Raw genomic sequence first — 13,639 nt, 5'->3', positions numbered from 1 at the left:
TTTGTCTCCATAGATAATTTGATTTGGTCACCTGTACATTTCTGCTATCTTTTTTTATAACAGCCACTAGATGGCAGTCTGAACCGCTACCCTCTATCACATTCTTCGAGCCCAGTGAAACAGACACAAAAGAGATTAACATTTTACTACACATCAACATAAGAGGAATCATGTCATGCACAACCATTGTGAACAAAATGAAATACCAGTAATAGCTGGATAGCTGGTGTCTTGCATTTATAAATATCAACCAGTGGTAGACAACATGTACACTCACTACGTTACACGATGGATATCTGCACTCAAACACCATTTCTCTCTGGAGATCATGAACAGCATATGTAGCTGCAATACACTACTTTGAAAATTAGCAGAGCAAATACATGTTACAATACAAAAAAGCTATACATCACAAACTAGGTTTGTGAGAAACAGCCAAATAGAAGGGTTCCTCAGTAGAAATGACTGAATAGAGAAGTACATGATGGGGAGGGGTCTGTTCATAAAAATACACATCTGCTTAAATGTGTCCAAAAATGCTCTGTAACAAAGATACTAACTGTAGTCTGCTCTGGTGATATAGGGACCGAGTGTTTCCAACCCAATGGTACAGTGGGTTAGAGGTCAGCGAGACAGGAGGGGCAGGTCACTGGAGTTCATGATTAGGCTGGAGTCCAGGTTGAGGCTTTCTGGGAAAACAAGATGAGCTACATAGATTTAAGACAGAACTGATGAAGACACTATTCAGCTAAATACCTTGGACTTTGGCATAATGCCACAATGTGAACCATGTTGATTGAGAGCCAGTGATGGAGCAGACATTATCATTCACCTTGATCAAAGTTGAGCTTCTTGGTGTTGGAACTATCTCCCAGTCCCTCAATGTCCACCAAGTCACTGTTCACATCAGAGTCATTCAGAGCACTGAGCGTCACATCTACACACAGACAGGGAAACATGTTAGTAAACTTGCACATACATTCAAGTCAGCCAATGTTTGCGGTAAACGCATCACAAGTATTGATTCGAAAAGAGTTAGCATATTTCAAAAGAAATGTCTGTCTTTTGACTATGGATGAAAATCGAATAAACTAAAATCAGTATACAAGCCATATTCATTACAATCCCTGCCCCATGACGTAAAGGCCTGTATCATTCCACTTACCTGCCGTTTTCTGTTTCTTGATGGCAGTGGGCATAGACGGGCTCTGCAGCCCTGTAGTCACGACAACCTGTGAGGTGGGCACTGCGATGACAGTGGGGGCCACGGGTGCTAGTGCGGCTGCCATGATGACTGTGGTCTTCTTGGTGATCTTTTTGGGGGAGTCGGAGGAGAGGGGCACCCTGCTGTCCTCATACAGTTTCCTCTTCACTGTTGTCTTTATCTGGGCTCTGCATAAAACAGAGGAGGCAACAGATTGGTTATGTGATTTTCATACAGGTTTAAACAGGATGTATAATGGTAAACAAGGTCATTTGCCAACAGAGATGTCAGGAGTTGAAGTCAACCCCACCAGATGTCTTCTTTAGAAAAAAGGCAGTAAAGATACAAGATCAATGGATGAAAGATTGTAAGAGTGGGTGCAGTATGATGAGATAGAGAGGGAGAAAGAAAGATTGAAAGTGTGGCAGGATAGAATAAACATGGATTGCAAGAAAGAGGGGACAGAAGGGTCCTTACACAGTGCGCTCCTTAATCACAGAGCTGATACTGTTCAGATCATCACCGAAGCGCCGCACAGCTGACCGCAGCATCTCGACCTCCGTCTCTGTCCATTTGGCTCTGGGGAGAGGACATAGTAATGGGAAGGAGAAGAGTCCGTAGGAAGGTTTCCATTGACCCAGATTTATCACCCCGTGCGAAATGGAAACGGCAGATACAATTGTTTCTTTGTAGGGCTTAAAAACTATTACGGACTACAAAAGGGAAACCCAGACAGGAGCTGCCCAGTGACGCGAGCCTACCAGACAAGCTAAATTCCTTTTATGCTCGCTTCGAGGCATGCAACACTGAAGCATGCACAAGAGCACCAGCTGTTCTGTATGACTGTGTGATAACGCTCTCGGTAGCCGATGTGAGCAAGACCTTTAAACAGTTCAACATTCAAAGCCCCGGGGCTAAATGGATTACCAGGACGTGTACTCAAAGCATGTGCGGACCAACTGGAAAGTGTCGTCACTGACATTTTCAACCTCTCCCTGACCGAGTCCGTAATACCTACATGTTTCAGGCAGACCACCATAGTCCCTGTGCCAAAGGAAGCGAAGGTAACCTGCCTAAATGATTACCACCCCGTAGCACTCACGTCGGTAGCCATGAAGTGTTTAGAAAGGCTGGTCATGGTTCACATCAACAGCATCCTCCCGGATACCCTAGACCCACTCCAATTCGCATACCGCCCCAACAGATCCACAGATGACACAATCTCAATCAAACTCCACACTGCCCTTTCCCACCTGGACAAAAGGAACACCTATGTGAGAATGCTGTTCATTGACTGCAGCTCAGCGTTCAACACCCGTAGTGCACACAAAGCTCATCACTAAGCTAAGGACCCTGGGACTAAACAGCTCCCTCTGCATCTGGATCCTGGACTTCCTGACGGGCTGCACCCAGGTGGTAAGGGTAGGCAACAACACGTCTACCAAGCTGATCCTCAACACTGGGGCCCCTCATGGGTGTGCACTTAGTCCCCACCTGTACTCCCTGTTCACCCACGACTGCGTGGCCAAACATGACTCCAACACCATCATTAAGTTTGCTGATATCAACAGTGGTAGGCCTGATCAACAATGAGACAGCATATAAGGAGGTCAGAGAACTGGCAGTGTGGTGCCAGGACAACAACCTCTCCCTCAAAGTGAACAAGACAAAGGAGCTGATCGTGGACTACAGGAAAAGGCTGGCCGAACAGGCCCCCATTAACATCAAGGAACTTGAGAAACTCTACCCGCACTACTACAGCCCCGTTGGTGTCCACATCACCAATGATCTATCATGGTCGAAACACAACAAGACAGTCATGAAGAGGGCACGACAAAACCTTTACCCCCTCAGGAGACTGAAAAGATTTGGCATGGGTCCACAGATCCTCAAAAGGTTCTATAGCTGCACCATCGAGAGCATCCTGACTGGTTGCATCACCACCTGGTATGGCAACTGCTCGGCATCTGACCATAAGGTGCTACAGAGGGTAGTGCGTGCGGCCCAGTACATCACTGGGGCCAAGCTTCCTGCAATCCAGGACCTATATAATAGGCGGCGTCAGAGGAAAGCCCATAAAATTGTCAGAGACTCCAGTCACCCAAGTCAGGCTGTTTTCTCTGCTACCGGCAAGCGCCAAGTCTGGGACTAAAAGGCTCCTTAACGGCTTCTACCCCCAAGCCATAAGACTGCTAAACAAAATGGCCACCGGACTATTACATTAACGTCACCTCCATTTGTTTTCTACACTGCTGCTACTTGCTGTTTATTATCTATGCATTGTCACTTCACCCCTACCTACATGTACAGTCGTGGCCAAGTTTTGAGAATGACACATTAATTTTCACAAAGTCTGCTGCCTCAGTTTGTATGATGGCAATTTACATATACTCCATGCCAACAGTAAAGCATCCTGAGACCATTCATGTGTGGGGGCTGCATCTCAGCCAAGGGAGTCGGCTCACTCACAATTTTGCCTAAGAACACAGCCATGAATAAAGAATAGTACCAACACATCCTCCGAGAGCAACTTCTCCCAACCATCCAGGAACAGTTTGGTGACGAACAATGCCTTTTCCAGCATAATGTAGCACCTTGCCATAAGGCAAAAGTTATAACTAAGTGGCTCGGGGAACAAAAAAAAAAGATATTTTGGGTCCATGTAGCCCAGAAGTTAATTGACATCATGCCAGGACGGATTGCAGAGGTCTTGAAAAAGAAGTGTCAACATTGCAAATATTGACTCTTTGCATCAATTTCATGTAATTGTCAATAAAGGCCTTTGACACATATGAAATGGTTGTAATTATACTTCAGTATTCCATAGTAACATCTGACAAAAATATCTAAAGACACTGAAGCAGCAAACTTTGTGAAAATTAATATTTGTGTCATTCTCAAAATTGTTGGCCACGACTAACCTGTACCCCCTGTATATAGCCTTGTTATTGTTATTGTATTACTTTAGCTTATTTGTTAACTATTTTATTAACTCTTCTTGAACTGCACTGTTGGTTAAGGGCTTGTAAGTAAGGTCTACACTTGTTGTATTTGACGCATGTGACATAAAGTTTGATTTGACTTGACAAGGATTGTCCTGACTTTCAAGAATGCCTGAACTGCTTCGCCTTCTTTTTCTGGTCGGCTGGATGCAAGTTTCACCATCCAATTATTTCAGATCTACAGGACAGCAAGTTTTACCATGGCAGGGACCGTGGAGATATGTTGGCACATGAGAATTATTAGAATATGGCAAATTAGTAAATTCTTGCGTTCTATAAATGCTGGCTTTTGTGGGCTCGTGAAACATATACAGTGCATTCGGGAAGGTATTCAGACCCTTTGACTTTTTCCACTGTTACGTTTCAGCCTTATTCTAAAATGTATTAAATCATTTCCCCCCCTTAATCTACACACAATACCCCATAATGACAAAGCAAAAAAAAAAACAGGTTTTTAGAATTTTTTGCTAATTTCTATCAAATAAAAAAAAACATATCAAATGTGCATATGTATTCAGACCCTTTACTCAGTACTTTGTTGAAGCACATTTGGCAGCGATTATAGCCTGGAGTCTTCTTTGGTATGATGCTACAAGCTTGGCACACCTGTATTTAGGGTGTTTCTCCTATTCTTCTCTGCAGATCATCTCAAGCTCTGTCAGGTTGGATGGAGAGCATCGCTGCACAGTTATTTTCAGGTCTCTCCAGAGATGTTCGATTGGGTTCAAGTCCGGGCTCTTGCTGGGCCACTCAGACATTCAGAGACTTGTCCCGAAGCCACTCTTGCATTGTCTTGCCTGGGTGCTTCGGGTTGTTGTCCTTTTGGAAGGTGAACCTTCGCCCCCAGTCTGAGGTCCTTCAGCAGATCGCTCTGTACTTTGCTCCGTTAACCTTACCCTCAAACCTGACTAGTCTCGCAGTCCCTGCCCCTGAAAAACATCCCCACAGCATGATGCTGCCACCACCATGCTTCACCGTAGGGATGGTGTCAGGTTTCCTCCAGACGTGACGCTTGGCATTCAGGCCAAAATGTTCAATTTTGTTTTCATCAGACCAGAGAATCTTGTTTTTCATGGTCTGAGAGTGCTTTACATGGCCTTTGGCAAACTGCAAGCAGGTCTCGGAGATCTATGGACAATTCGACCTCATGGCTTGGTCTTTGCTCTGACATGCACTGTCAACTAAGGGACCTTATATAGACGTGTGTGCCTTTCCAAATCAATTGAATTTATCACAGGTGGACTCCAATCAAGTCATAGAAACATCAAGGATGATCAATGGATACAGGATGCACCTGATCTCAATTTCAAGAGCTCAAGTCTCATAGCAAAGGGTCTGAATACACATTAAAAATAAAAACATTACTTATTTACATAAACATGCAAATATTTCTAAAAACCTGTTTTTGCTTTGTCATTATGTGGTATTTTGTGTAGATTGTTGAGGGGGGAAAAGTATTTAATCCATTTTAGAATAAGGCTGTAACGTAACAAAATGCAGAAAAATTCAGTCAATGCGGAACATTTCAAGAACTTTGAAAGTTTCTTCAAGTGCAGTTGCAAAACCAAGCGCTATGATGAAACTGGCTCTAATGAGGACCGCTACAGGAAAGAAAGACCCAGAGTTACCTCTGCTGCAGAGTCAACTGCATCTCAGATTGCAGCCATAATAAATGCTTCACAGAGTTCAAGGAACGGACACATCTCAACATCAACTGTTCAGAGGAGACTGCGTCAACCAGGCCTTCATGGTCTAATTGCTGCAAATAAACCACTACTAAAGGACACCAATAAGAAGAAGAGACTTGCTTTGCTTTGACAATAGACTGGTGGAAATCTGTCCAAATTTGAACTTTTTGGTTCCAACCGCTGTGTCTGTGAGATACAGAGTAGGTAAGCGGATGATCTCTGCATGTGTGGTTCCCACTGTGAGGAGGTGGTGTGATGGTGCTTTGCTGGTGACACTGATTTATTTAGAATTCTAGGCACACTTAACCAGCATGGCTACCATAGCATTCTGCAGCGATACGCCATCCCATCTGGTTTGCACTTAGTGGGACTATCATTTGTTTTTCAACAGGACAATGACCCGAAACCCACCTCCAGATTTTAAAAGGGCTATTTGACCAAGGAAATTGATGGAGTGCCGCATCAGATGACCAAGCCTCCACAATCACCCGACCACAACCCAATTGAGATGGTTTGGGATGAGTTGGACCGCAAAGTGAAGGAAAAGCAGCCAACAAGCGTTCAGCATGTGTGGGAGCTCCTTCAAGACTGTTGGAAAAAGCATTCCTCATGACGCTGGTTGAGAGAATGCCAAGAGTGTGCAAGCTGTCATCAAGGCAAAGGGTGGTTATTTTGAAGAAAATATTTGATTTGTTTAACACTTTTCTTTGTTGATTACTACATGATTCGACAATGTAGGTTATTGCGAAAAAGTTTGTTTTTGGTGTGACGTGATTACATCCAGCTGTTTTTATTGACAAGACAGTTAAATGGAAATTAAATTGTCGCATCTATTTTCTATGCAATCTTTGTAAACGGACAAAAAATAAATAATAATCACTGCTACTGTTATTGCTGGACAATTCCACGGTAACAGAGTGATGTTGAGATTTTCAACTTTAAAATGTATGTCAAACAAACGACTGCAAAGTTAAACCATATAATTATGCACAACTAGCAGTGGCGATTTTAGCATGTAAATCTTGGTGGGGCAAAACATGTTTAAAGTGGAATTACATACCAGCAAAGCCACTACACAACACTAAATAATGCATTAATTGCACTATAACAGTGACAAACTGTGCCCACAAACTGTTAGGGCCTACATAAAGCTGTCCCGACATCTTACCACTGCTACACCTGGCTATCAGCAGAGCCTTGTCTGGCAGCGAAACAGTTCATTCAGCCTCATTTACGCTCTTTTTAAAAAATGTAGCTGATATGGCTGACTTGCTTAAACAAATGTGATTTCTCATGACAATTGAGATGTACAAACTATGGCACTAGGGGACGACAAGTGGATAAAAGGCAATCCAAATTATTAGGGCGAGGCACATGGGCTACAAACATCTTACCCTTCTTGCTACAGCTCCCATTGATGTGCCATCCTGGATGAGCTGCACTACCTGAGCCACTTGTGTGGGTTGTAGACTTCGTCTCATGCTACCACTAGAGTGAAAGCACCGCCAGCATTCAAAAGTGACCAAACATCAGCCAGGAAGCATAGGAACTGAGAAGTGGTCTGTGGTCCCCACCTGCAGAACCACTCCTTTATTGGGGGTGTCTTGCTAATTGCCTATAATTTCCACCAGTTGTCTATTCCATTTGCACAACAGCATGTGAAATGTATTGTCAATCAGTGTTACTTCCTCGGTGGACAGATTGATGTCACAGAAGTGTGATTGACTTGGAGTTACATTGTGTTGTTTAAGTGTTCCCTTTATTTTTTTGAGCAGTGTATATCCCTGGTATATAACATAATTTAAGAGGCAGCATACAAAACATTTTTGGACTCACATTGTTGTGCTTGGCTCACTTGAACAGTTGATGAGGCGGTCCACCAAGTTAGGAGTTGTTTTGAGCGTGGCACAAATCATGCTTCATTGACAACATGGCCAATGTTGACTGTTTATCATTTTAAATTTGGAAAAGAGCCCCTTAATCTCAGATTTGGCACCACACAGCCACTGATTCCTACCAAACCACTGAATTTGAGATTTCCAACTTGTGTCATGTTTATGTCCAATGGCCGATGAGCACTGATACATTTTATTCAAAATTTCTCTTCATTATAACTCTTCATATGACAAGGATTAAAAATGATTTGCCAGTAGATTGAAATAGGGTGCAGGCCAGGCAGAAGGCTGTTAGCCAGCCTGCCAGCTTAGTGGAGTCTACCACTAGCAGTCAGTGTCGTCAGCTCAGCTATCCCCATTGAGACCGTGTCTGTGCCTCGACCTAGGTTGGGCAAAATTAAACATGGCGGTGTTCGCCATAGCAATTTCACTAGGATAAAGACCTCCTCCATTCCTGTCATTATTGAAAGAGATTGTGAGACCTCACATCTCAAAATAGGGCTACTTAATGTTAGATCCCTTATTTTAAAGGCAGTTATAGTCAATGAACTAATCACTGATCACAATCTTGATGTGATTGGCCTGACTGAAACATGGCTAAGCCTGATGAATTTACTGTGTTAAATGAGGCCTCACCTCCTGGCTACACTAGTGACCATATTCCCCGTGCATCCCGCAAAGGCGGAAGTGTTGCCAACATTTACGATAGCAAATTTCAATTCCCCCTCCCAAAAATGACGTTTTCGTCTTTTGAGCTTCTATTCATGAAATCTATGCAGCCTACTCAATCACTTTTTATAGCTACTGTTTACAGGCCTCCTGGGCCATATACAGCGTTCCTCATTGAGTTCCCTGAATTCCTATCGGACCTTGTAGTCATAGCAGATAATATTCTAATTTTTGGTGACTTTAATATTCACATGGAAAAGTCCACAGACCCACTCCAAAAGGCTTTCGGAGCCATCATCGACTCAGTGGGTTTTGTCCAACATGTCTCTGGACCTACTCACTGTCACAGTCATACTCTGGACCTAATTTTGTCCCATGGAATAAATGTTGTGGATCTTAATGTTTTTCCTCATAATCCTGGACTATCGGACCACCATTTTTTTTTTACGTTTGCAATTGCAACAAATAATCTGCTCAGACCCCAACCAAGGAACATCAAAAGCCATGCCATAAATTCACAAACACAAAGATTCCTTGATGTCCTTCCAGACTCCCTCTGTCCACCCAAGGATGTCAGAGGACAAAAATCAGTTAACCACCTAACTGAGAAACTCAATTTAACATTGTGCAATACCCTAGATCAGGGGTGTCAAAGTCAAATGGACGGAGGGCCAAATAAAAAATTTAGCTACAAGCCGAGGGCCGGACTGTTCGAATGTTCATTGAAAAATTTTTAAATGACGCATATAGTCAAGTGAACCTAATTGAACCTACTGAAAACCTAACAAATATATTCCAATATGATCAGATAAATAAAGCAATATTTTCTTATGGCTCTGTCAGTAATCTTTAATTTTCAACAGACACAAAAGACAAATTTCCTTTATATAAAAATCCCCATAACATGAACATTAAATGAAAGAAACCAAATCAGTTAACCACCTAACTGAGAAACTCAATTTAACATTGTGCAATACCCTAGATGCAGTTGCACCCCTAAAAACTAAAAACATTTCTCATAAGAAACTAGCTCCCTGGTATACAGAAAATACCCAAGCTCTGAAGCAAGCTTCCAGAGAATTGGAATGGAAATGGCGCCACACCAAACTGGAAGTCTTCCGACTAGCTTGGAAAGACAGTACCGTGCAGTATCGAAGAGCCCTTACTGCTGCTCGATCATCCTATTTTTCCAACTTAATTGAGGAAAATAAGAACAATCTGAAATGTATTTTTGATACTGTCGCAAAGCTAACCAAAAAGCAGCATTCCCCAAGAGAGGATGGCTTTCACTTCAGCAGTAATAAATTCATGAACTTCTTTGAGGAAAATATCATGATTATTAGAGAGCAAATTACGGACTCCTCTTTAAATTTGCGTATTCCTTCAAAGCACAGTTGTCCTGAGTCTGCACAACTCTGCCAGGACCTAGGATCAAGAGAGACACTCAAGTGTTTTAGTTTTAGTACTATATCTCTTGACACAATGATGAAAATAATCATGGCCTCTAATCCTTCAAGCTGCATACTGGACCCTATTCAAACTAAACTACTGAAAGAGCTGCTTCATGTGCTTGGCCCTCCTATGTTGAACATAATAAACGGCTCTCTATCCACCGGATAGGTACCAAACTCACTAAAAGTGGCAGTAATAAAGCATCTCTTGAAAAAGCCAAACCTTGACCCAGAAAATATAAAAAACTAGCGGCCTATATCGAATCTTCCATTCCTCTCAAAATTTTTAGAAAAGGCTGTTGCACGGCAACTCACTGCCTTCCTGAAGACAAACAATGTATACAAAATGCTTCAGTCTGGTTTTAGACCCCATCATAGCACTGAGACTGCACTTGTGAAGGTGGTAAATTACCTTTTAATGGCATCAGACCGAGGCTTTGCATCTGTCCTCGTGCTCCTAGACCTTAGTGCTGCTTTTGATACCATCGATCACCACATTTTTTTGGAGAGATTGGAAACCCAAATTGGTCTACACGGACAAGTTCTGGCCTGGTTTAGATCTTATCTGTTGGAAAGATATCAGTTTGTCTCTGTGAATGGTTTGTCCTCTGACAAATCAACTGTACATTTCGGTGTTCCTCAAGGTTCCGTTTAAGAACCACTATTGTTTTCACTATATATTTTCACCTCTTGGGGATGTCATTCGAAAACATAATGTTAACTTCCACTGCTATGCGGATGACACACAGCTGTACATTTCAATGAAACATGGTGAAGCCCCAAAATTGCCATCACTAGAAGCATGCGTTTCAGACATAAGGAAGTGGATGGCTGCAAACTTTCTAATTTAAACTCGGACAAAACAGAGATGCTTATTCTAGGTCCCAAGAAACAAAGAGATCTTCTGTTGAATCTGACAATTAATCTTAATGGTTGTACAGTCGTCTCAAATAAAACTGTGAAGGACCTCGGCGTTACTCTGGACCCTGATCTCTCTTTTGAAGAACAAATCAAGACTGTTTCAAGGACAGCTTTTTTCCATCTACGTAACATTGCAAAAATCAGAAACCTTCTGTCCAAAAATGATGCAGAAAAATTAATTCATGCTTTTGTCACTTATAGGTTAGACTACTGCAATGCTCTACTTTCCGGCTACCCGGATAAAGTACTAAATAAACTTCAGTTAGTGCTAAATACGGCTGCTAGAATCCTGACTAGAACCAAAAAAATTGATCATATTACTCCAGTGCTAGCCTCCATCCACTGGCTTCCTGTCATGGCAAGGGCTGATTTCAAGGTTTTACTGCTAACCTACAAAGCATTACATGGGCATGCTCCTACCTATCACTCTGATTTGGTCCTGCCGTTCATACCTACACATACGCTACGGTCACAAGACGCAGGCCTCCTAATTGTCCCTATAATTTCTAAGCAAACAGCTGGAGGCAGGGCTTTCTCCTATAGAGCTCCATTTTTATGGAGTGGTCTGCCTACCCATGTGAGAGACGCAAACTCGGTCTCAACCTTTAAATCTTTACTGAAGACTCATCTCTTCAGTGGGTCATATGATTGAGTGTAGTCTGGCCCGGGAATGTGAAGCTGAACGGAAAGGCTCTGGAGCAATGAACCGCCCTTGCTGTCTCTGCCTGGCCGGTTCCCCTCTTTCCACTGGGATTCTCTGCCTCTAACCCTATTACAGGGGCTGAGTCACTGGCTTACTGGTGCTCTTTCATGCCGTCCCTAGGAGGGGTGCGTCACCTGAGTGGGTTGAGTCACTGATGTGATCTTCTTGTCTGGGTTGGCGCCCCCCCTTGGGATGTGCCGTGGCGGAGATCTTTGTGGGCTATACTCGGCCTTGTCTCAAAATGGTATGTTGGTGGTTGAAGATATCCCTCTAGTGGTGTGGGGGCTGTGTTTTGGCAAAGTGGGTGGGGTTATATCCTTCCTTTTTGGCCCTGTCCGGGGGTATCATCGGATGGGGCCACAGTGTCTCCTGACCCCTCCTGTCTCAGCCTCCAGTATTTATGCTGCAGTAGTTTATGTGTCGGGGGGCTAGAGTCAGTTTGTTGTATCTGGAGTACGTCTCCTGTCCTATCCTGTGTCCTGTGTGAATTTAAGTATGCTCTCTCTAATTCTCTCTTTCTTTCTCTCTCTCGGAGGACCTGAGCCCCAGGACCATGCCTCAGGACTACCTGACATGATGACTCCTTGCTGTCCCCAGTCCACCTGGCCGTGCTGCTGCTCCAGTTTCAACTGTTCTGCCTTATTATTATTGGACCATGCTGGTCATTTACAAACATTTGAACATCTTGGCCATGTTCTGTTATAATCTCCACCCGGCACAGCCAGAAGAGGACTGGCCACCCCTCATAGCCTGGTTCCTCTCTAGGTTTCTTTCTAGGTTTTGGCCTTTCTAGGGAGTTTTTCCTAGCCACCGTGCTTTTACACCTGCATTGCTTTCTGTTTGGGGGTTTTGGCTGGGTTTCTGTACAGCACTTTGAGATATCAGCTGATGCACGAAGGGCTATATAAATTAATTTGATTTGATTTTGATTTGACTTGATTCATGATGATGAGTGCTAGCTAAGATTTTGAAAGTATGATGTTGACATGATCAGTCCAATCAAAACTCCTGTACATATAATATGATTTGACGTAATTGTATCTGTGGCCAATGACCTTGAGCCTTCTTGGATGGGCACTTCTATGACAGTAGCCAAAGGGCTTGAATTTTCAATGTCTCCTCTTACATGGCAGTGCCGTAAAGTCCCCATGAGTGACAGAATACTGAGCCAATCCCGAAGCCACGGCTCTGTATTTTCTGCTGGCTTGCCCCACCACCACAGAAAGCACTGACTGAGCTCGGCGAAAACACCTGATTTTGGAGCTGCCTTACCCAAGTAAAAAAAAAAAAAAAAAAAAAAAAAAGAGACCATGTTTGTTTGCAGCTTTATTAACTAAATATATATTTCTACATTGTTCAAAACTGATATGTGACACATATTAATGCCAAAATAACATGCAAAACAGGCAAGCCCCCCCTAAAAATCATGACGGGTTGCTACTACTATTTTTAACAAAAATATATTTACTTTTGGAAAATGTTTGATGGTTTGTGCTGTCATTCTATTACCAAACGTTGCATCCGCACTGTTATTCAAGTAAATGTGTTTTTGTAAAATTTTCTATGGAAATGGTTAAGTAGTCCTTGTGCATAGAGTTGTATGGTATGTTTAACTTAGCAATCAATGGGTTTTGTTTGACATATATTTTAAAGTGAAAATCGGAGTCTCAGCATCACTCTTATTGTGGAATAACTCAACCTTAATCCCCATATTGTTTTGAGTGAGTGAAAGAGAGTGTACACTCACCCTGCAGGGCTAGAGTCAGCTACTGGATGCAGCTGCATGGTAAGCTCACCCAGTTTGGTGAAGGCTGCTCCTGCTGCAGAGAAGATTTCTCCCACCTGTCACAGAAATAGAGACATGGAAACGTAATAGTATTAAATTAGCTTAGGGCCATATCATATGACGCATTCACACTATGGTTACTAGTAAAAGAGAAGCACTATTTAAGATCTTAGACTGTTCGTACCTTAGTAGAGGCTGAAGTCATTTTGGGCTGTTACTGTAGCTTGCTATCCCAGGCAACAACAATAGCAAATGTCTTAGGGGAAGCTAACGTCAGCAGGGTAGTTACAATAAAAGGCGGCAAATTAAGCGTTTCAACA

The 13,639-nt window shown here is 42.9% G+C and overlaps 1 protein-coding gene across 2 annotated transcripts in view; it reads right to left on the bottom strand.

The window, feature by feature from the left end:
- Nucleotides 1-130: 130 nt before the first annotated feature.
- LOC135550637 (chromatin complexes subunit BAP18-like) overlaps nt 131-13,639 on the bottom strand; it is a 13,691-nt gene continuing 182 nt past the window's right edge. Inside the window, exons 1-6 of one of the 2 annotated variants that reach the window (XM_064981630.1) lie at nt 13,504-13,639; nt 13,281-13,375; nt 1,682-1,783; nt 1,166-1,392; nt 833-937; nt 131-707 (exon numbers count right to left, since the gene is read on the bottom strand). The exon at nt 13,504-13,639 is cut by the window's right edge and continues 182 nt beyond it. In XM_064981630.1, coding sequence (XP_064837702.1) covers nt 625-707; nt 833-937; nt 1,166-1,392; nt 1,682-1,783; nt 13,281-13,375; nt 13,504-13,524 — 633 coding nt within the window. In that variant the 5' untranslated portion in view covers nt 13,525-13,639 and the 3' untranslated portion in view covers nt 131-624. The remainder of the gene's footprint in view (nt 708-832; nt 938-1,165; nt 1,393-1,681; nt 1,784-13,280; nt 13,376-13,503) is intronic. The other variant, XM_064981631.1, reaches the window with a different exon arrangement.

This window comes from Oncorhynchus masou, chromosome 12 (genome assembly GCF_036934945.1).
Source record: "Oncorhynchus masou masou isolate Uvic2021 chromosome 12, UVic_Omas_1.1, whole genome shotgun sequence".
In the NCBI taxonomy this organism is placed as follows: Eukaryota; Metazoa; Chordata; class Actinopteri; order Salmoniformes; family Salmonidae; genus Oncorhynchus; species Oncorhynchus masou.
The sequence above is the reverse complement of the archived record's forward strand: the minus strand, read 5'-3'. Positions and strand labels throughout refer to the sequence as shown.